Genomic DNA, 24,809 nt, shown 5'->3' on the forward strand with positions numbered 1-24,809 from the left:
GTGGTAAATATGCAAATTGTAAAGTCCTAACATGTGCTTCACAGCACTGCACAGAGTTCTGAAACTTAGTTTCCATAGACCTCTTTGGCACTCCTATGCTTCGGCTACAATGGGAGTGGTTTTCCTACCATAATGTAGCTTGTCCTCTTCTGTGTCTGGAATCAATTAAATAGCCTCTAGAGCTGTGTTTACACAGGCAGCGCAATTCTGATCTTTTTTTTTCCACTAATTTGATCAATCAGATCATCTCTGAAAAGATCTGATGTGAAAAGATCTGGTATGATTGGTCAAAATACCAATTAGTGGATAATAGGTCAGAATTGGGTTGCATGTGTAAAAACAGCCTATGTGAAAACTAATCATCGCTTTGTAAGCTTTTAAAACCCATAAAGCCAAATAACCTGAAAATAAACATTACCAGCTATTTTTATTCATTTGTTTCTATAGTGTCATGGGCCTATAGGCTACACGATAGTAGAAATGTTAACCTGTTCGCATGTGGAAGTTACTTAATTATCTTATGGGTGTTTCATGTGTGTGCTGCTCGCGTGTAGTCTCAATAACCAATCACACTCCAAGCTCTTGACATGCTACCCAGAGAGGGCAGGGTATAGCTACTCTTATGATGACGTATTTGGATTGACGTGCCAGTGAACGAGTGACCCCGCCAGTCCACTGCCATGCCCCTAGTTGAAACTTAAACCAATGCATTCGCTCGAGCGGAGTCGTCCTGTCTGTTGACAGAGTACGAGCGTAGCAAATAAGATTAAAACCCACTTTTTAAGTCCTGGACTAATTTGTTCGAAAACGTTATAGCTACTCTCAGAGGCTTTTGGCGCTGTCTTTGTGTGGCTAACGTTCTATGTTTGGTATCAGAGTGGAGTAGTGTGTCCACACGGAAAGAGAGGAGGATTCATTCTATTCAACCTGGGCCCCCTTCATGCAAGTGAGTTGTGCGCTTTTATTATGTATGTACAGTAGCTCGTTAGCTAGGCTAACACGTTAGCACAGTAGCTAGTTAGCATTAAATGCCACGTTAGCATACTGGATATCTCATAGTTTTACTTGTAGTTAAAGACGTCTGTGAATTTATTGTCATGCCATATAACGTCATATTGCTTATTAAATAAAGTAGTACACGTCTGATTACAACGGAATTTGTTACCCAATTGTACTTGCTCGCGACGACAGGGACAAGCCGACCACTGCACTGTTGGACTTCGATTGATCGTCCTCAGTATATTGATAATTCAATGAAAAGTTGTTATTCATGCCAAACGTTAAAGTCATTATCAAGCATGACAAAGTTAGACTTGGGTGAAAGCTTTTCAGCCTAGTAAATGTTAATTTAGCTACCAATTAACTAGCTGTCAACATTTCAGGCGTAATTTGAGTTAAACCTAAAGCCAATTGTCTCTGGTAAACTACCAAGCCACTAGTTGACGTTAGTTACCCACTGTAGCTATTCAATTCAGAGGGACTTTATGTTTACATGAGCAAAGCAAGGGAAATAAACAAAAGTGAGAAGACACTAAACATCAACAAAAACATTCTCATTCTAGAAGATGGGAGAGGTTACTGTATACTATAGAGATAGCTAGAGGACTCGTCTTTGTAGCTGTGCCATTATAGCGTCTGACAGCATGGGCAAATTGAAGTAGTACATTTTTCACAATTTGCTGATCACACCTGTGACACGGTTGGACATGAATCCAACAGGGTCACAAGGAGGGATCAGCCAAACAAGTTGGAAGCACTGATATACAGTGCCTTCAGAAAGTATTCACACCCCTTGACTATTTCCAAATGTTGTAGTGTTACAGCCTGAATTTCAAATGGATTAAATTGAGATTTGTGTCACTAGCCTAGACACACAATATCCCTTAATGTCAAAGTGGAATTATGTTCTTTGATTATTTATTTTTTTACAAATGAAAAAAAAAAAAAAAGTTTAATGTATTGAGTCAATAAGTATTCAACCCCTTTGTTATGGAAAGCCTAAATAAGTTCAGGAGTAAAACATGTCTTATTAAGTTGCATGGACTCACTCAGTGTGCAAGTGTTCAACATGATTTTTGAATGACAACCTCATCTCTGTACCCCAACATACAATTATCTGTAAGGTCCCTCGGTCAGGCAGTGAACACAGATTCAACCACAAAGACCAGGGAGGTTTTCCAATGCCTCACAAAGGGAACCTATTGGTAGATGGGTAAAAATAAAAGAAGCAGATGTTGTATATCCCTTTGAACATGGTGAAGTTATTAATTACACTTTGGATGGTGTATCGATTCACCCAGTCACAACTAAGATACAGGCGTCATTCCTAACTCAGTTGGACTGGGGTTTTTCAGTATAAAAAAATAAACGGTATCGAGCTATGCACAGGCAACCCACACACATTCATATAACCTGCATACACACACACACGAATAACGACACAACACAAACACACATACAGTGCATTTGGAAAGCATTCAGACCACTTCCCTTTTTCCACATTACGTTACAGCCTTATTCAAAAATTTATTTCAATAATACATTTTCCTCATCAATCTACACACAATACCCCATAATTACAAACCCCAAAAAGTTTTGACATTTTTGCAAATGTATATCAATTAACAGATACCTTATTTACATAAATATTCAGACCCTTTTGCTATGAGACTTGAAATTGAGCTCAGGTGCATCCTGTTTCCATTGATCATCCTCTACAACTTTATTGGAGTCCACCTGTGGTAAATTCAATTGATTGGACATGATTTAGACTAGAGGTCGACCGATTATGATTTTTCAACGCCGATACCGATATCGATTATTGGAGGACAAAAAAAGCCGATGCCGATTTTATTTAAAAAAATATATATCCTACACACACACACACACACACACACACACACACACATTTTTGTAATAATGACAATTGCAACAATACTGAATGAACAATGAACACTTATTTTAACTTAATATAATACATAAATACACACACACACACACAGCTCTGAAGTGACAATGATACTGAAGAGTCTGCTTAGGAGACAAATACTCAACTGTTTGAATAAAAATAGAGTAAGTTACCTGTGATGAATGTTGAAAACAAAAACTGTCATTTCTATATGCAGGAAATCCTATTTTAATAATGGGCATGGTAAGAATTGACGACCAAAGTGCGAGTCATAATTGCCATGACACCTTCTAGCAAAATCTGAAAAGCGGGTTCCTTCATTTATTCCATAGGATATTTTTAGATTCACTTAAAATAAGGTCTGTGTTTTGTGTAGGCTTACACCACCATGCCAATTTTATAACTGTGTAGATATCCATAGGACAAGGTAACTCTGATCAATATTGGCTAAATATAAGCGAAGATAAAAAAAATTCTAGAGTGTATTTATGAAAATATGTTGACAAACGTTACCTTATCCTAGTGAGATTTACACAGGTATCAAAACGTCGAGGCGGTTTAAGCCTGCACGAAACACAGACCTTATTTGAAGTAGATCAAGACATTCTCTATGGAAGACATGAACGGTAAAATAACAAAGAAACCCCTTTCAAGTTCAGCCACAAGTTATTACAGGAATTATAACGCGTTGACTATTTCTCTCTAAACCATATACCTTTGACTAATCCGGAAACTATCAACTCAAACAAAACGTTTATTCCGTTCCGTATTTAACGGGTGGCATCCATGAGTCTAAATATTCCTGTTACATTGCACAACCTTCAATGTTATGTATAATTACGTAAAATTCTGGCAAATTAGTTCGTAAAGAGCCAGGCGGCCCAAACTGTTGCATATACCCTGACTCTGCGTGCAATGAACGCAAGAGAAATGACACARTTTCACCTGGTTAATATTGCCTGCTAACCTGGATTTCTTTTAGCTAAATATGCAGGTTTAAAAATATATACTTGTGTATTGATTTTAAGAAAGGCATTGATGTTTATGGTTAAGTACACATTGGAGCAATGACAGTCATTGATTGATTGTTTTTATAAGATAAGTTTAATGCTAGCTAGCAATTTACCTTAGCTTACTGCATTCGCGGCACAGGCAGGCTCCTCGTGGAGTGCAATGTAATCAGTGTTAGAGCATTGGACTAGTTAACTGTAAGGTTGCAAGATTGGATCCCCCGAGCTGTCAAGGTTAAAAATCTTTCGTTCTGCCCCTGAACGAGGCAGAACGTTCCTAGGCCGTCATTGAAAATAAGACTGTGTTCTTAACTGACTTGCCTAGTTAAATAATGATTAAATAAAGGTGTAAAAAACAACAACAAAAAAACAGCAAATCGGCGCCCAAAAATACCGATTTCCGATTGTTATGAAAACTTGAAATCGGCCCCGATTAATCGGCCATTCCGATTAATCGGTCGACCTCTAATTTAGACAGGTGTGTGCCTTTCCATTTTAAGGTCCAACAGTTGACAGTGCATTACGGAGCAAAAACCAAGCCATGAGGTCGAAGGAATTGTCCGTACAGCTCTGAGACAGGATTGTGTTGAGGCACAGATCTGGGGAAGGGTACCAAAAAATGTCTGCAGCATTGAAGGTCCACAAGAACACAGTGGCCTCCATCATTCTTAAATGGAAGAAGTTTGGAACCGCCAAGACTCTTCCTAGAGCTGGCTGTGACACCAAACTGAGCAATCGGGGGAGAAGGGCCTTAGTCAGGGAGGTGACCAAGAACCCAATGGTCACTCTGACAGAGCTCCAGAGTTCCTCTGTGGGGGTGGAAGTACCTTCCAGAAGTACAACCATCTCTGCAGCACTCCACCAATCAGGCCTTTATGGTAGAGTGGTCAGACGGAAGCCACTCCTCAGTAAAAGGCACGACAGTCCGCTTGGAGTTTGCCAAAAGTGACCTAAAGGACTCTCAAGACCATGAGAAACTAGATTCTCTGGTGAGACCAAGATTGAACTCCTTGGCCTGAATGCCAAGCGTCACATCTGGAGGAAACCTGGCACTATCTCTACGGTGAAGCATGGTGGTGGCAGCATCATGCTGTCGGGATGTTTTTCAGCGGCAGGGACTGGGAGACGGAGCAAAGTACAGAGAGATCCTTGATGAAATCCTGCTCCAGAACGCTCAGCACCTCAGACTGGGGCGGCGGTTCACCTTCCAACAGGACAACAACCCCAAGCCCACAGCCAAGACAACGCAGGAGTGGCTTCGGGACAAGTCTCAATGTTCTTCGAGTGGCCAAGCCAGAGCCCGGACTTGAACCCGGTCGAACATTTCTGGAGAGACCTGAAAATAGCTGTGTAGCGACGCTCCCCATCCAACCTGACAGAGCTTGAGAGGATCTGCAGAGAAGAATGGGAGAAACTCCCTAAATACAGGTGTGCCAAGCTTGTAGCGTCATACCCAAGAAGACTCGGCTGTAATCGCTGCGAAAAGTGCTTCAACAAAGTACAGAGTAAAAGGTCTGAATACTTATGTAAATGTGATATTTCAGTTTTATTTTGAATATTTTGAGGGGGGGGCGATTTAATCCGTTTTAGAATAAGGCTGTAATGTAACAATGAGGAAAAAGTCAAGGGGTCTGAATACTATCCCAAAGCGCGTGCGCACACACACACACACTTTTGTTGCTGCTACTCTATTCTTTATTTTACTCTTATCTATCCTGATGCGTAGTCACTTTACCCTGCCTTCATGTACATATCTACCTCAATACGTCCTACCTTGATCTGGTACAGGTACTCCCTGTATATAGCTCCATTCTTGTGCGTGTTACGGTAAAGTCTACACCAGTTGTATTTGGCGCATGTGACAAATATTTACATTTTTTATTTTGTTTTAGTGGCGCAGCGGTCTAAGGCACTGCATCTCAGTGCAAGAGGCTACAGTCCCTGGTTCGAATCCAGGCTGTATCACATCCGCCGAGATTGGGAGTCCCATAGGGCGCCGGGGTAGGCCGTTATTGTAAATAAGAATTTGTTCTTAACTGACTTGTCTAGGTAAATAAATAAATAAAGAGTTAAACCTGGTTGTCTGCTGTCCATCAGGCACTGGGAGATGAATTCACCTTTCAGCGGAACAGTAACCTAAAAAGAAGGCCAAATCTACACTGGAGTTGCTAACTAAGAAGACCGTGAATGTGCCTGAGTGGTCGCGTTACTGTTTTGACTTGAATTTACTTGACAATCTATGACAAGACCTGAAAAATGATCAACAACCAATTTGACAGAGCTTGAAGAATTTGGAAATGAATAATAGGCAAATGTTGCACAAACCAGTCCTCCATAGGAATGAATGGAATTGTAGAGTATTTCAATTTTAAATGTTTCAAGGACAATATTACGTGTTTATGTATTTTGTTGTTGTAGTGGGGACTGTAACATTAGTAAATTAGCTCTCTAAGTTCTGCAATGACTTACATGACAAGCAAAACTGCTGATGCATTACCCAATTTCGAAATTGCACCTTTTGCATTCTACTATTACAACAGTTTGGGAACCACTGCATTAAACACTACAGTATTTCATTGGCATTCAACATGGATGAACAGCATAAACAAATGTATATCAATGCACTTTTTTATTTATATATGTTAGCATTCCATCTCATAAATTATGTTAACCTAAAAAGGTTTTAATTAGTGCTTATTCAACAACTGCTTGTTTGAGTTTTGGGTTTATTCAGCAGAACTACTCATTGGCACTAGTGGAACAAACCACTATGTAGGGTGTCCAATCAAAACTGCATCTTTTGACTAATAAAATATGTTACTTGTGTAGATACTTTTCTAAGAAAAGCAATGGTCCAAACCTCATGTCTCTATCATCTGTCCAAAAGTTATTGGAGTTTTTACCCTTGTATGATTGCCAAGATTAGGGCGACTAAATCATTGGAGGCCGTAAGAAGAGGGGTTAAAAATCTGGAAAATATATATTTTTGTCAGCTTGTCTCACCGTTGAGCTAGTTATCTTTCTTCTCAAATCTGGAGGACATAAAAAATATAAAGGTAAGACGGATGTTGATTTTAGTATATGCTTTTTAAAAATTGTGATTAACAAGCATATCTCTGTGAAATGTCAAAGGAGCACTGAGTGTACTGCAAGCTTTTACATTTAATTAAACTTGTGTCATGTTAATTTCTCTTTTTGCGACAACTTTGCAGACGACCACCACAACCTGTAAAATCCTCAAGTCGCTGCGACAAATGGCACCGCTCTGTCAACAGAGCTCTGTGCTTATTATCGGATGTATTAGGTTACGAAATGCAACTTTTGGGATATAATGTTAATATGTTAAAGTCCCAACTGAGCGATTCCGAATATGAAGAATTATATTTTGTCTTGGTAAAATGTATTTTATAACATAAGTGAAATGTCATCACCAAATGTGTTTTTACTCAGGGTGGGGGGGTCCAACTTGAGGTGTCCTAAAATTTTTTTTAAATAAATCCCTCAACGTCAAATATTTTCACATGACCCTCCCCTTGTGCACTACATGACCAAAAGTATGTGGACACCTGCTCGTCGAACATTTCATTCCAAAATCATTGGCATGAATATGGAGTTGGTCCCCCCTTTGCTGCTATAACAGCCTCTACTCTTCTGGGAATGCTTTCCACTAGATGTCATCCGCCAAACCCAGATTTGTCCGTTGGACTGCTAGATTGTGAAGCGTGCAATATGCAACAAATTTTCCACCAACAGGTTTCAATATCATGGTTTGCATTTTCAACACCAGTCAAATAGGCTGTCGATTGCAACAAACAGAAAATACATCCCTCCCTACCTTGTACCCAGTATTAGAAGGAATTCTCTGAATGTCATAACTTTTAGGTGATTCGTAACAGTCTCTTTCCATTCCTCAAATGCTGGAATTGTGCTGGGGGAAAAATATATATAAACGCAAAATGTTGGTCCCATGTTTCATGAGCTGAAATAAAACATCTCAGAAATGTTCCATATGCGCAAACAGCTAATTTCTCAAATGTTTACATCTGTGTTAGTGAGCATTTTTGCCTTTTGTCAAGACAATCCATCCACCTGACAGGTGTAGGATATCAAGAAGCTGATTAAACTGCATGATCATTACACAGGTGCACTTTGTACTGGGGACAATAAAAGGCCACTAAAATGTGCAGTTTTGTCACACAACACAATTCCACAGATGTCTTAAGTTTTGTGGGAGTGTGCAATTGGCATGCTGACTGCAGGAATCTCCACCAGATCTGTTGGCAGATCATTTTTATGTTCCTTTCTCTACCATAAGCTGCCTACAACTTAATTTTAGAGAATTTGGTAGTTCGTCCAACCGGCCTCACAACCACAGGCCACGTTTTAATTTTATGTGGTATGATTGCAAGTTAGCCTATTACAGATCTGGACAAACGATCCACCTACCGCTATTGTCACTATGAATGGTCAATAGAGGGCAGGATAGACAGTTGGATTGGACTATATTGACCTGTGGTATAGTAAGCGCACGGAAAAGCGTAGTGCCTAAGGAAAGTACCTTGATAGGGGAGGTGCATGCAAGGAGATAAGGAAGTTGGGCTAGGATGGAAGAAAATGTATCGTAAAACCTACAAAATGGTGAATATAAACCAGTGAAAAGAATGCACTACTCTCCCCTGTGATCAAAATATATATATACACTGCTCAAAAAAATAAAGGGAACACTTAAACAACACAATGTAACTCCAAGTCAATCACACTTCTGTGAAATCAAACTGTCCACTTAGGAAGCAACACTGATTGACAATAAATTTCACATGCTGTTGTGCAAATGGAATAGACAAAAGGTGGAAATTATAGGCAATTAGCAAGACACCCCCAATAAAGGAGTGGTTCTGCAGGTGGTGACCACAGACCACTTCTCAGTTCCTATGCTTCCTGGCTGATGTTTTGGTCACTTTTGAATGCTGGCGGTGCTTGCATGAGACTGAGTCTACAACCCACACAAGTGGCTCAGGTAGTGCAGCTCATCCAGGATGGCACATCAATGCGAGCTGTGGCAAGAAGGTTTGCTGTGTCTGTCAGCGTAGTGTCCAGAGCATGGAGGCGCTACCAGGAGACAGGCCAGTACATCAGGAGACGTGGAGGAGGCCGTAGGAGGGCAACAACCCAGCAGCAGGACCGCTACCTCCGCCTTTGTGCAAGGAGGAGCACTGCCAGAGCCCTGCAAAATGACCTCCAGCAGGCCACAAATATATATATATACATATACACACAACTCATCCCAAGAGCACAAAAAAAAAAATTGGACCCCCCCCCACCAATTTAGAACTGTCCCTATTTCGCTGGTACCTTTCTTGTACATGTAGCCACCACAGATTTTTTAAATGTATGTGATCATAAGTCTTACGCAATGTGTTGCAAATGGCTTCTTCTGTTCTGTATTGCAGGTCAGGTGTACCTTCTCAAGGCCACTGCTGCAAGGGCCATATATACTCATGGAAACACTGCCGGAGGCACCATAGGGGTGCAGTGGATAACCAAGCTTTGAGAATGACCTGAAGACAAGTTAAAACACAATAATCACCCAAATAACTATTGAGGGCTAGAATGTTCATTAATTGTTGTGTTTAGCTTTTTTGGCTTTTTTTGTTTGCTCCGTTAATATATTCTCGGAAAACCTGAGGAGTAACTAATTGGTGGAACTCTAACCTGCCCGAACAAGTTATTCACAGCCGTGTTGATTTAAAATAATATATATACCACCAACAACAACAAGAAACACCCGTGAAAAGTCTCTACGATGGCCGCAGAAGGATATCAGTACAGGGCACTTTATGATTACAAGAAGGAGCGAGAGGAGGACATTGACCTCCATGTGGGGGACATCTTAACAGTGACCAAAGGGACCCTGGTGGCCCTAGGGTACAGCGACGGCCTGGAGGAAAGGCCAGAGGACATTGGCTGGCTGCCTGGCTTTAATGAGACCACTCAGGAAAAGGGAGACTTTCCAGGGACATATGTGGAGTTCATTGGGAAGAAGAGGATCTCTCCTCCTACTCCCAAGCCGAGACCCCCCAGACCCTTACCCGTGGCCCCGGGCTCCTCCAAGGCTGACTCTGGTGATGAACTAGGTGAGTGATAAACAGTCTGAGCCTTCTTCAACCGAACCCCAATACAAGGTTTCTGGGACCTGGTATTGGGATGCAGTTGTAATTTGTACAGTACAAAACAATGTTCACATTGTAAACAAAAAAACTAAACAGAAACAATTCAAACATTTCACACTGCATGGGTAAAATGTTGAGCTGGGTGATATAGACACAAATCCATATCATGATACATTTACTGAATTATCACTAACGATAAATTGAATGATAAGTTGGTACATTAATGTCCACCATAGTAATTTATGTTTTACCTTAAAACTACTACTACTGCTTTGAATATTTTATCTATCAATTGTCCAATTAACAAAAAACATATTAGAAAACGTATTTATTTGGTCTGTCGATCATTTTCGGTTATCATCCCAGCTCTTTATAAAAAATTTGTTTACATGCCCTACAAACCCCATTGCAGGTTTTGTTTGATTAGGCCCTCTTTTCTCCTGCGTTAACAATCAGTTGCTGAAACAAAATGCCAAACCAAAGGCTAATCCACGATAGGTTTGCAGGCAGCCAAACTGACATGTAATCTTGCTGTAGAGGTGGTGGATTGGTTCATCCTTCACATAGACTAAACTCTTGTTAACATTACCACTGAGTTTTAGATAGCCCTTACAAACCCCTTTGTTGGATTTAATCGAAAATACTTTTAAACCCACAAAGCAAATCCAGATGGTCGGCTGCTTTGCAAATACCCTACCCCTTACATTTCAATCGTCCCTCAGTGGTATGCTTTTTTTTGAAAGCACTTGAAAGACTCTACCCTGATGTTATAACATTGCATTTTATTCACAGAACTTCACATTTGTGTTGGATGGACCTTGTGCATTACTGCATTTGTGACATTTCAGACTTTGTTCCTTCACCATTTGAGAATCTGTGTGTGGAAGCCATTTGGTCAAACCACAGTAGTAATTCAACCCATTGGGCTCACTTCATGGTTCCATTTACACTCTCTGCTCCAGGGTAGTATTGTGTTGCACATGGTTGTGTTGTAGCTAGGACACACATAAGATTGTAGACGCCTCATATTGAAATCATATAAGATAAAAAGTTATGGATTCCAATGCCTAACCTTTATTAGATTTGTTCTCTCCCCACGTCAAATAGATCCTCAAAAACATCTATGTAAGAGACCAAAGCAAACAATGCCTGATTTATGTTAACTTTATGTTGTGTTGGATGCATTTGCTGAGGCAATCCATTTGGCTATCTACAAAGTATTAGCCAATTCTATCTCTTGTCTAGTATTATCCTATCTCTTCTTAGAAGATTGGACATTCGAACTACTGCCCAGTTTATTGCTAACTTGGTTAGCAGATGTGCGTCACAGATCTCTACGTATCCATCCTTCAATTAGGGCCTGTGGAAACCTGTTTCCTTGGAGTTGGAAAAAAGCAGAGGTGTTTTCAAGCCGCAGTAATTGCAGAGAACCTAACATTTACAAAATTAAGGGTCCACACGATTGTCACAATCATGTTTTTTTTTTTGTCCCTCTTCTTTCATCATAGAGAATGGGTAAATTACATTTAAAAAAAAAAAAAAAAATTATGTTGCCTACCTGGCTGTATGCTTTTTGGTCACGCTGAATGGAACGATTGCATCCTGTGAAGTTTCCAATTATGATTTGTTAGGAAGTGATGATTGCTAAACGGTTTACTACAATGTTTACTAAACGTCAGATTGGTGTAGCCTACGCGCCAACGTTTGCAAGGGAGCCATTTCCTTGACAGTTTATTTCTTTACATTAAGCCCAAGCAAGTCAGTTGACATTTTTTCCTTTTTGTTTCGGTCCCAGCGTCAAACACTAGCTGAGAAAGGGGACTCGCATGGTGGGACTACAATGATATCTTTGATAACAAGTGGCAGTGCTCACATAGCCCCACTGAATGCTAACCAGGGCCGGAGGACAATGGGGCTTGGCTCCGGTCCAGTGCATTGTGGTGCTGCGCAGCACCTGGTACCAGCCCAGTGGTTGGACTGCTGGACAACTCCTCTTTGAAACTCCTCCTGGCCAGCATCGAGAAAATATTTAATTTTGCTGTAGGCACAATTATAATTTTTTTACCGTCATGCTAATTTCTACTGACTGATCCACGTTAAATAAATGGGCCAGATCTGAACTGGAAGCCTGTCTGTTTGCATTGGGTATATTTTTGGGGAGATTATTTTGGCCTGGCTAAGAAAATCTGTCCTTCTGACCTTTTGTAATCTGTTTTTTTTGTTGATATTCCGCTAACAAAAGATGACGAGAGTCATCTTCGTGTTGTGGAAAAGCCTCAAGTCAACGCGATTGCATATCACACCTTTTGAAATGTCATTTTTGTGTCATGTTTGACACCTTTGAAATGTCATTTTTTTGTCATGTTTAAAAAAAAAAAAAAAAAGTAAATGTATTTACCTATTATTAAAACAAAACAACCCGGGCTGTTTCAGGCAACACCGACACAATTCTATATGGTCACTCGAGGCTACAAGACTTTGTAAGTAGAAAGACATGCATCTTTAAAGATGCTGTGGCGTATATTCAGGCTCTCTGACTTAGCGTAGATCTGTCAGCTCACCTATACAACAGGCTCTGGTGGCCTGGTTTCCATTTCCTGTCCTTTGTGGTGCGATTGTGAAATTCTTTAGCTGGGGCTTGCAGGGTGAGCGAGGAGCCATATGTGAAGGGGACATGTGGTGAATGGGCATGACTGTGGTTGAGTGGCAGCGCTGAGCCCAGAGCAAGTGTGAATGTAGCACCAGGAGAAGAAAAGTCTCTGTCACGGGAAGGGGGAGAGAGTGCTTGAGGCTGGGAGGGAGAAGTGTGGGAGGGAAGGGGCTGGGGAACGGGATTGGTGAGCTGAGTGATCAGGGCTGCAGGCTGGCTGGCGAGAAAGGAGAGGGGCTGGGAAGCGTGGAGACTAACTAAGGCCTGGGGAGGCTAAGGGGCTGAGGAGGGCTCTGGGCTGGTTCGAGTCTTGTTGCTTCAGAGTGTGATTTATTGCCTGCCACTGAGGGATCTGGCAGATCCCCTCTTTCTTCCTTTCCTCCAGTGCTTCAGCTTTTTTCCTCTCACCCTCCTCTTTTTTTTAATGTTTTGATAATGTTCTTTGAGTCGGTCCCTGCTGAGAGGGTGGGAGGGAGGAGAGCGTAGGCTTGGAAAGGGGCCTCTGCTCTCACTGAGCCACAGGGGTTTACTTCAGAGCAGCAGATGTGGATAGAGGGAAAGAACGATTGAGGGCTGGGCCGGGCTTGGAGAAGCATTCCGGTTCATTCCAGCTCCCAGTCTTTTTAAAACACCAGCATGCTGCTGCTCCTTTCCTAGGCCTCTCAACTGAGTCATTTACCCAGCCAGCCAGCTTTGAAAAGAGAACCTTCACTCTGGGCCTGAAAACCACTGTGAAGAAGGAAGCGTCACTTTCAGTTCACAACTTCCATTCACTTATTTTGTCTGGCTGGCTCGAACCAGAAAATCTTCCTACTAACTCCTCCCTTGTAGAACATTTTAAACAGTGTTTGATGTGATCCTGGTGTTGTGAGGCCATTTTATGCAGCTGAGGTTGTTTATTGTGTGACAAAACGGCGCACTAGAATGTCCCTCTGGTTTATAACCAGCCATACTTGTGTCTGAGTTTTCTTTGTCACCACCAGCCTAGTGGTGGGGACCAGCTGACAATAGTGCTGACTACTGTCGTCATTCAATTGGATAGCCCATTGATAACATAGCATATTCTAACCGCAATTCAATTGTGAAATCTCTCACATTCCAATTGCCTCCCACTGACAACGTTTGAATAATGTGCGATGGTTGATAGCTTGCCTATAGGTAAAAAAAAAAACATCTGTTATGTGCTTTATTGCAGACGGTGTGGCCAAAGCCACATTTCTGCTTCGTGTGTATGCAGCTATTAGCACACCATAAATACCATAGTGTATATAGACAAACAAAATAAGAATAACTATTCAAACTATACAGGAGCTTCTCATGTAAATCATATCGCACGTAATGCTGAACACTTGATTTAATGAAACGATTCACAAATGTGTGGACATTTTAAATGCCTTTTTAATTTTCAACAACAAAGGCCTAATTCTTGCAGGGACATGTGGCTTTGGAGAGCCATTGTCTTTACCCTGTACCATTCAGAGGGGGGTATGTCGTGTAGATGTGTCCCACACTACCTACGGTGGTTCGGAAATAAGAGATTGTAATCTACATCCGCCTCTTTACACTGCAAAAATATGTGTCATGGGGTGTGTGTCGTCAAACTAGTGTAGTGTAAAGTAGAGCCCAACCGATTTATCGGTTGACCGACATTATCAGCTGATATTATCCTTTTACGGATGTATTTGTATCTCAACATTTAATCCACCGAAAGGACTGATAGAAAAAATGTGAAGGGAAAACTTGGGGGGGGGGGGGGGCAGTTCATAGAATTTTACAATTGTGCGCTGCTCTATGGGACTCCAAATCACGCCCGGATGTGATACCGCCTGGATTTGAACCAGGGACTGTAATGACGCCTCTTGCACAGAGATGCAGTGCCTTAGACAGCTGCGTCCGTGTGTGTGAGTGTTAACTATTTAACTGTACTAGAATGCTTAAGGTCGCTAAATTTTTAAATATTGGCTATCACTATCGATATCGGGTTTGTTTTGGCAAGGAAAATATCAGATATCAGTATCGGCCAAAAATGTAATATCGTAGAATCACTACTAAATACCAATACATTGAAAACGTGTCATGTCGTTGAGCTTAGGCTTCAGTGCCTATGCACATTTTTTGCTGGAATCAGTGCAGTTTATTCTCCTTTCGCTAGGGTAACATATTGTGGCGCACAATTGGCCGGGTTTTGCCAGGGTAGGCCATCGTTGTAAAATAAGAATTTGTTCTTAAACTGTTTTCTTCTATTAAAGAATTGTCCCTTTCTAGTGCTTCAAAGTGTTATGTGGTGCTTAAGTTAATGTTCTTTCCTCAAATGTAAGAAATCAGCTTTCTGATTTAAAGCATTTTTTTTTTTTGCTATAATAATACAAATATTTGCAGATATATTGGTTTTCTGCAAATATTTCCACTTTAAAAATTGGTATAGGATCCTAAAATTGGATATTGGTTGGCTCTAGGGTTAAGTTCTATGTTTATGATTCACACTGGCTTTTATCAGTCTCAACAGTTTCTCAGAATGTTCTTCGAAATGGTTGAAGTAAATTCTGCCAAACTGATTGTTCCCCAACAAGTCCCTACATAGGCACATAGGCTACGTGCTCCGTCTTGCTCAAGGAAATATTTGATGCCGTTATTGTCCCGGATTCTTATCAAAGTAGGCCTACAAGTTTGTCATTCTTTGGAGACAATTTCCCTCTCACGTTCAACTTAAAGGGAATGGTGGTAACCTAAATGCTCAGACACTGGTAGGATTGTCAAAGTACTTAGCACCCCTGAATAGATAGTGTCGGCAGTCAATCTCTTTTGTGTTCACACAGCAGACACCTTGGAAGTGGGAAGCCACTCAGCCTTGTTAAAATACTCCAAACCAGAAGGTGGCAGTAGTGTTTTTTTACAGTGCTAACAGGCAGCTGTTTCATGGAAACGAGCTAATCCATTGTGACTTAATTCTAATGTAATTACTAGCAACAGTGCTGTTTGTGCCATCATTCTTTTAACAAACTTTGCATCTGCACTGTTCAAATAAATTTGTTTTTGCTAAATATTCAGTAGACATTGTTAAAAGTTGTATGATTTATTTAACTTTGCAATCATTGTTTTTTTGTTGACATTTCCAAGTGACAAATCGGAGTCTCAGAATCACTCTGTTACCGTGGATTTATTTCCAAACACCTTTTTTTGACATGCATGCTTATCAGATGTAAGTCACCTTATCTTTTCTCTAAGACTGCATTTTATCAGCCTATTTCTAAGCGCAAACTCATGCCTTTTCTTAGCTAGGATGCTGTGGTGGCTGTTTTGGAACTGTGTAGTTGGTCATGCTTTTATACATGTGAATGTGCACGATGTGGACAGACAGTTTGCAACGTAGTAGTGCAGGAGGATAAAGTGACAGTTTGTGACGCAGACAAAAAGGAAGAGCGCGAGAGAATGAGAGGAGAGGGTGCTTTACTCTGAGAACTACGCCTGTACAGTATTAAAGTAGAGAGAATAGTTAGCATGTAGGAGAGGGAAGGGGGTTTTGTATCCAGCCGCTAAGAGGAAAACAGTAATAAAGTTAGCCCCATTTGTAGCTGTACCAAAGAGAAGCTCAGGAATAAGAGGGAGAGAATGAGGAGAGTGAATAAGTACACTGCCTGCATAGCTGGAGATTTAGATAATGTAGAAATCTTATTGTCGTGGACAAATTAGTGCTCGGCCAAAGAGCATTGCTGTATTGAGCTGTTTTTCTGAAGGAGAATTGTTGCCTCGTTCTACAAAGAATGCACACTTTCCCTTAAACCAGGCATGGAGTGGTTGGGGTGGTAGGCAGGTGGTTGCTCCATGTTCAAATATGCCTTTATTATATGGAGCCTATGATAGATGGCCATACCCCCTCTAAAGTCAAAGACCCAACTAACTCACAATTCAAGTAGTTACAATGTGCCCGCTGGAATAGTTTACTCTAATGTGGTGGGAACTCAATAGAGCTGAAGGCAGCTGTGGTATAGTCGGGGTGGTAATGGCGCTCCTTTGGTGGAGGGGGGCACACAGACTGCACTGATTTGTGGCGTTGTGATGAATCAGTAGAATTGTACTAAGTGCTGATTGCATTAACTTGTGGCACAATGCCAGCAGGACAAATGGATGCACGGTGAAAGGGAACTGAATGGTGACTGTTTCACACACACTGTGTTGGGTCATCTGTGCTGTAGTTGACTACTTTACACATTTGATTCCCCCGTTTTTATTTTGAAGATGTGGTATTTTGTTTATTCTAAATGTAGCCTTTATGTTGGTTTATGCTACTCATGTAGTAGGTCAGTATAATGACAAGTATTACAGTCGAAAAAGAATGTGAAAGTCACACCTATAGGGTTTTATATGATTATTCTGCATCTAGACTTTACACTCTTTGGGGTTTCCCCCTACATGCTAAGTGCATATCAGGCCATCAAATTAGAGCTGATCACATTCAAACACCAAAGCACAAACCGCACAGAACTTCATTTGAGGGCAACAATCAAACCTATCCACATTGTAATTTGATTTATCTTTTTAAAACCCCTAGCAAACTGCTCTTGGCCCGGCAGCATTCCAGTAAAAGGCCTGTTTATGGGCATGTGTGCATGAGAGGGCGCACATGTGAGTTTCATTACTTGATCGCCTCTAGAGACTGGAGTCTGAATTGGCAAATCTTATTACTGGAGGCGAAGCATGTCTGCGAGCAGGATTAGACAGCGGGAGAGCGAGAGAGGGAGGGGGATAGAGGTGAAGGAAGGAAAGAGAAGATGTGAGAGAGATGTAAAATATGCCAAACATCAGTAAAAGGAATGGGTACCATGGTGAGAGCCAGCCTCACGTTGAGAGAGGGGGTGTGGAGTTCTATAATGATCCAAAGGGGACTTATTGCGCCCAGGCCCCTATGTTGATACCTCAGCCCATAATGCATACTGTGGCTGCCATTGACTGTGATTAGGTTGCACACTTTGGGGAATATTCAGAGGTGGAAACTTTCCGTGGGAAGTAACAGAAATATATGCAAATGAATATTAATACCATTTAAATGTAGATGTTTTTTGCATTGGATATAAACTCAGCAAAAAAAGAAACGTCCTCTCTCCTGTCAACTGCGTTTATTTTCAGCAAACTTAACGTGTAAATATTTGTATGAGCATAACAAGATTCAACAACTGAGACATAAACTGAACAAGTTCCACAGACGTGACTAACAGAAATTGAATAATGTGTGCCTGAACAAAGGGGGGTCAAAATCAAAGTAAGTCAGTATCTGGTGTGGCCACCAGCTGCATTAAGTACTGCAGTGCATCTCCTCATGGACTGCACCAGATTTGTCAGTTCTTGCTGTGAGATGTTACCCCACTCTTCCACCAAGGCACCTGCAAGTTTCCAGACATTTCTGGGGGGGAATGGCATTGTCATGCTGGAGGGTCAGGATGAGCCTGCAGGAAGGGTACCACATGAGGGAGGAGGTTGTCTTCCCTGTAACGCACAGCATTGATATTGAGCTTGTTGCCATTGCAGGCAGTCTCATGATGCTGTGACATACCGCCCCAGACCATGACGGACCCTCCACTTCCAAATCGATCCCGCTCCAGAGTACAGGCCTCAGTGTAACGCTCATTCCTTCGATGATAAACGTGAATCCGACCATCACCCCTGGTGAGACAAAATCACGACTCGTCAGTGAAGAGCACTTTTTGACAGTCCTGTCTGGTCCAGCGACAGTGGGTTTGTGCCCATAGGCGACGTTGTTGCCTGTGATGTCTGGTGAGGACCTGCCTTACAACAGGTCTGCAAGCCCTCAGACCAGCCTCTCAGCCTATTGCAGACAGTCTGAGCACTGATGGAGGGATTGTGCGTTCCTGGTGAAACTCGGGCAGTTGTTGCCATCCTGTACCTGTCCCCCAGGTGTGTTGATCGGATGTACCAATCCTGTGCAGGTGTTACACGTGGTCTGCCGCTGCGAGGACAATCAGCTGTCCCCTAGCGTCAAATCTGACCCCTAGCGTCAAGAGGTTAAACCCTTTACAATGAAGATCTGTGAAGTTATTTGGATTTTTACAAATTATCTTGAAAGACATGGTCCTGAAAAAGGGCCGTTTCTTTTTTTTGCTGAGTTTATTTACCATATCATATGGAGACAGAAACATAAACCTTTTACCTTATCATAAGTAGACATAATTGCAAATGATTAAATCCTTCCAATAGATATAAAAAACAAAAACAATTTAGTTACGAATTTAACTTTTAAATGAGTTGACTCTTCACATGGGATGATTTCACTGAACAACAAAAGAAAGGGCATATTGAATGATCCCCAATGATCCATCACATCTCCCAAAAACGTTTTCAACATACATCTATCTGTAAAATGATAGTCTACAAACTAAAGCTTTGGTTGTCTTCCTCAGGCTTCCATGTCTTCTCCCTGGACCTCCTCAATGTCCATCAGACTCTGGGGCCTCATCTTCACTGTCACTTTCCAACCTTGTTGAGGTCGGCTCGTTGTCAGGCTCAAAAAGCCTCAAATTTGCCTGGATGGCCACCAATTTTTCAACCCTTGTATTGGTCAGCCTGTTGCGTGCTTTGGTGTGTGTGTTCCCAAACAAGGACCAGTTGCGCTCTGCGGTGGCTGATGTTGGTGGGATTTGGAGGATGAATGCGGCAACAGGGGAAAGAGCCTCAGATCCACAAAGTCCCTTCCACCAGGTGGATGATGAGATATGTTGGCACGACTGCCATATTGCATCTCCTTCCCAAAGCTCTTGCTTGGAAGTGTACTTCGCCAGACTGCCAAGAACCTTGCCTTCATCCAGGCCAAGTTGGCGAGACACGGTAGTGATGACACCATAGGTCTTGCTGATCTCTGCACCAGACAGGATGCTCTTTCCAGCATACTTGGGGTCCAACATGTACGCTGCGGCGTGTATGGGCTTCAGGCAGAAGTCTTCACCCTTTTTGATGTATTTCAGAACTGCAGTTTCCTCTGCTTGGAGCAACAGTGAAGTGGGCAGGGCAGTATGGATTTCTTCTCTTACATCTGCAAGCAGAGTCTGAACATCAGACAGGATGGCATTGTCTCCCTCAATCCGTGCAATGGCTACTGCTATAGGTTTCAGGAGTTGCAGGCTGCTTACCACTCTCCCACAATACATCATCCAGGAGGATCCTCTTGATGGGGCTGTCCATATCGGCAGACTGTGATATGGCCATTTCTTGGAGAGACTCCTTCCCCTCCAAGAGACTGTCAAACATGATGACAGCTGGGCAGCTTCAATGTGGTGCTCTTATTCTTCTTACTTTGCTTGGTGAGGTAGATTGCATCTATAACTTGATGACCCTTCACATACCTAACCATTTCCGTGGCTCTCTTGTAGAGTGTATCCATTGTTTTCAGTGACATGATGTCCTTGAGGAGCAGATTCAATGTATGAGCAGCACAGCCAATGGGTGTGATGTGAGGGTAGGACTCCCCTACTTTAGACCAAGCAGCCTTCATGTTCGCAGAATTGTCTGTCAGCAGTGCAAATACCTTCTGTGGTCCAAGGTCATTGATTGCCTTCAGCTCATCTGCAATGTAGAGACCGGTGTGTCCCTTATGTCTGTGCTCTTGTAGAATACTGGTTGAGTGGTGGAGATGATGTAGTTTATTATTCCTTGCTCACGAACATTCAACCAACCACCAGAGATGATTGCAATACAGTCTGCTTTCTCTATGATTTGCTTGACCTTCACTTGAACTCTGCATCCAGCAAATGAGTAGATAAAGCATGTCTGGTTGGAGGGGTGTATGCTGGGCGAAGAACATTCAGAAATCTCTTCCAATACACATTGCCTGTGAGCATCAGAGGTGAACCAGTTGCATACACAGCTCGAGGAAGACATTCATCAGCATTTCTCTGACTACGTTCCTCTGACTACTTATGATTCCAGGAGAACCATGAGCTATTGATATCGATAAGGTGTCTGATTCATAATTTTACCTTGAGTAGAAGTAGAGGGACTTTTGTCAGAGGTTGCTTGTGTGTGAGCGTGAGGGAACTTTTATGCACTTGGCCAGATTATTCTGCATCTTGTTGCATTCTTCACTATGATTTGGCATGGTATTTGCAAATTTACACAACTTTTCCTTCTCATTAGCTGCAGTGAATGTCTCCACACATCAGAATAGTGCCCGTGGCATTTTCCTGTAGAGATTAGAAAAAAATGATAAAACCCTAAATACAATTCCATGTATGTACAACTCTTTGTAAGATAAATGTTTTTAAAATGAAATATGTATGGAAATAGGTGAATTAACCTCTAATTCCTCCAAACCCGGATCCGGGAGCACCCCCCACAGTAAAAAAGCTGATCAGCATAGCCTAGCATAGCGTCACAAGTAAATACTAGCATCTAAATATCATTAATTCACAGATCCAAGACACCAGATGAAAGATTTCTGATTTTTAAAATGTTTTACAGGGAAGACACTATGTAAATCTATTAGCTAACACAGTTAGCAAAAGACACCATTTTTTTACTCCACCAGTTTTTTATCCATCAGTAGCTATCACAAATTCGACAAATAAAGATATAATAGCACTACACCAAGAAAAAAACTTCATCAGATGACAGTCTGATAACATATTTATTGTATAGCATATGTTTTGTTAGAAAAATGTGCATATTTCAGGTATAAATCATAGTTTACCATTGCAGCACTATCACAAAACTCACCAAAGCGACTAGAATAACTAAGAGAGCAACGTGTATTACCTAATTACTCATCATAAAACATTTCTTAAAAATACACAGCGCGTACAGCAATTGAAAGACACAGATCTTGTGAATCCAGACAATATTTCAGATTTTCTAAGTGTTTTACAGCGAAAACACAATATAACGTTATATTAAGCTTACCACAATAGCAAACATCACAACAGCATTGATTCAAGCAAAAACATAGCGATTAGTATAAGTCACCAAAAGATATTAATTTTTTCACTAACCTTCTCAGAATCTTCAGATGACAGTCTATAACATCATATTACACAATGCATATAGAGTTTGTTCGAAAATGTGCATATTTAGCGGCACAAATCGTGGTTATACAAATGTGAATAGTGGCCAAAACTTCAAGAAATCCCGCGGCGCCATCTTGGAGAGGAACCTATTCTAATCGAAAACTATTCATAAACTTGACAAAAAAATACAAGTTGGACAGCAAATGAAAGATAAATTAGTTCTTAATGCAATGCTGTGTTAGATTGTTAAATTAACGTTACTGCGCGAATACAGCGTGCGCTAAAGCGAGACCGCACCATAATTCATGGCGGAATTATTATTTGACATTTGTCAACATAAGTACGAATTAACAGCATAGACTGCTTACTATTAGCTGAGCTTCCATCAGAATCTTGGGCAAGGTGTCCTTTCTCCAGAACAATCGTCTTTGGGTTGAAAGATGTCTCTTGTCCTGTCGAATAGCGCTAACGTTAGCCACCCACTGGAGAGGTGTCCAACTCGTGAAAGCGCGTCACAAAGAAATCCAGGAAAATCGCAAATAACTGATAAACTGCTATAAGTCGGTTAAATTAACTACCTTATGAAGTTTAAGACAAAAAACAAATTAAATCAGAGCCGGAGATATAGAACTGCTAAACCGAAAGCTTTTGAAGAAAGCCATGCCGGTGTCCCTGCTGCGTCAGGCGCTCGTCGAAAAGGTGATACTTCCGTTCCAAGAGGTTTTATACTCCAGATGGTGCTATCCGCTCCATTCAAAGTCTCACCGCTTACTGACATCTAGGGGAAGGCGTTTGCAGTGCATGTAGCCCCATACCTTATAAGGGTTTATAAACCGACCCTCGGAACAGAGACCTCAATTTCAGAATCTCACTTCTTGACAGGAAGTGAGCTGCAGAATGACTTCTGTTTCAACTCAGATAAATAATTCAAACGGTTTTAGAACTAGAGAGTGTTTTCTATCCAATAGTAATAATAATATGCATATTGTACGAGCAAGAATTGAGTATGAGGCAGTTTAATTTGGAGACAATATTTTCCAAAGTGGAAACAGCACCCCCTAGATTGACAAAAGGTTAACCTCTCAGTTAGCAGGCTCAAGCAAGCTAAAACCCACATGGTAAACAAAAACTAACTAGCAGAAATTGTTAACAAGTTAGAAATGATTGGTTAGAAATTAAATCCTTGGCTCAGCAGATGTAGTAGTGTGGGCTCAATAGCATCTCATTAGTGTGAGATCTTGAGAATCAGCTGTACATGGGATGGAAGAGTGCACTGTACATGTGATGGAAGAATGCACTATAGTTTAATCTTATTGCAACTATAGGGGGTGCTGTTCCGCATTAGCATATTTGTGTCTCCAAATTAAACTGCCTCGTGCTAAATTCTTGATCGTACAATATGCATATTTTGTTTATTGGATAGAAAACACCTTCTAGTTTCTATAGAAGTTGGAATTTTGTCTCTGAGTGGTACAGAAAATTTCTACAGCACTTTTCATGACAGGTTCAGATTTCAGAAATTTTTACCTCTTGATCTGGGGTCTGTTTATAAGGCCACAGTGATGCTATGAAGAAACCGACACTGCTACGTCTTCCTCTGGGTGTCTGTAAGTCATCACGTTTTCAATGAAGTCGATGGGACGTTACACCATTATAAATGACAAAAATGTACAGAGACCGTCCTTTCTCAACGTGCGCCTCAAGCGTGAAGGCCATCGGACCTGCCTCGTTCCAAATCGTTTCTAACCAGCAATATTTCTCCGGTCATTGTTTTCAGTCGTTATAGTTGTTAAAAACATCATAATGTAGTTAATTTGAGCCGTTTTATATCAATTTATATCCGTTTAGTGCGATTTTGAGGGAATTTCTTTGTTGGCGTTCTGAAAGTTGGACACGTTTTAGGGGTGTCGTTGGTGGGTGGACATTTCGAAGGACAGAGGCATCTATCGACCAAAAGACGTTTTAACATGAAGGATACATTGCCCAAGAATCTGATGAAAAGAACAGCTCAAAGTAAGCAATATTTAATATGAAAACGTGTTTCTGTCGAAATATTTAAACGCATATTTCGCATTTTGTTTGGTATAGCTTCATTGGCCCTGTATTGAAAAGTAAGGTAATATTTTAAAAATGTAAATCCGCGGTTGCATTAAGAACTAATTTGTCTTTCGATTGCTGTCAACCCTGTATTTTTATGTCAAGTATATTGATAGCTTTCAATTAAAATAGATCACTCTGATAGATGACGTCAGACATATTGAGGCTTGATTTCCTAGTATTTATTGTGTAACCACGGTTTTGTATGGCTAAAATATGCACCTTTTCGAACAAACTGTATATGTATATTGTAAAATGATGTTACAGGGAGTGTCATCGGAAGAATTCTGAGAAGGTTAGTGAAAAATTATATATATTTTGGCGGTGATGTACGTTAGGCGCTTTTGGCTGGTATGCTGGTACTTGTTAGTGTTGATGTTTAATTGTGTTTTCGCTGAAAAACGCTTAGAAAATCTGAAATATGGTCTGAAATCACAAGAACTGGGTCTTTCCATTGCTATGCTTTTATTTTTTATGAAATGTTTTTGATGAGGATAAATTGGTCATACACGTTGCTCTATCTAGTAATTCTAGTCGATTTGTGATGGTGGGTGCAATTGTAAACTGTGATTTCTACCTGAAATTGCACTTTTTTCTAACAAAAACTATCCTATACCATGAATATGTTATCAGAACTGTCATCTGAAGAGGTTTTTCTTGGTTAGTGGATATCATATATTAGTTGAGCCGAATTGGTGATAGCACTGAAGGAGTAAGAAACTGATGGAGTTAGAATAGTGGTGTTATTTTGCTAACGTGTTTAGCTAATAGATTTACATATTTTGTCTTCCCTGTAAAACATTTAAAAATCTGAAATGGTGGCTTTATTCACAAGATCTGATATTTATCTGGTGTCTTGGACTTGTGATTTAATGATATTTAGATGCTACTATCTACTTCTGAAGCTATGCTAGCTATGCTAATCAGTGTGTGGGGGGTGGGGGGTGCTCCCGGATCCGGGTTGAT

At 41.0% G+C, this 24,809-nt stretch overlaps 1 protein-coding gene across 2 annotated transcripts in view; it reads left to right on the forward strand.

Annotated features, from left to right (window-relative positions):
- Nucleotides 1–698: 698 nt before the first annotated feature.
- Nucleotides 699–24,809, forward strand: part of pik3r1 (phosphoinositide-3-kinase, regulatory subunit 1 (alpha)) — a 57,919-nt gene continuing 33,808 nt past the window's right edge. Inside the window, exons 1-2 of one of the 2 annotated variants that reach the window (XM_023984213.2) lie at nucleotides 699–946; nucleotides 9,369–10,052. In XM_023984213.2, the coding sequence (XP_023839981.1) occupies nucleotides 9,722–10,052 (331 nt within the window). In that variant the 5' untranslated portion in view covers nucleotides 699–946; nucleotides 9,369–9,721. The remainder of the gene's footprint in view (nucleotides 947–9,368; nucleotides 10,053–24,809) is intronic. The other variant, XM_070442487.1, reaches the window with a different exon arrangement.

This window comes from Salvelinus sp. IW2-2015, linkage group LG4q.1:29, assembly GCF_002910315.2.
Source record: "Salvelinus sp. IW2-2015 linkage group LG4q.1:29, ASM291031v2, whole genome shotgun sequence".
Lineage (NCBI taxonomy): Eukaryota > Metazoa > Chordata > Actinopteri > Salmoniformes > Salmonidae > Salvelinus > Salvelinus sp. IW2-2015.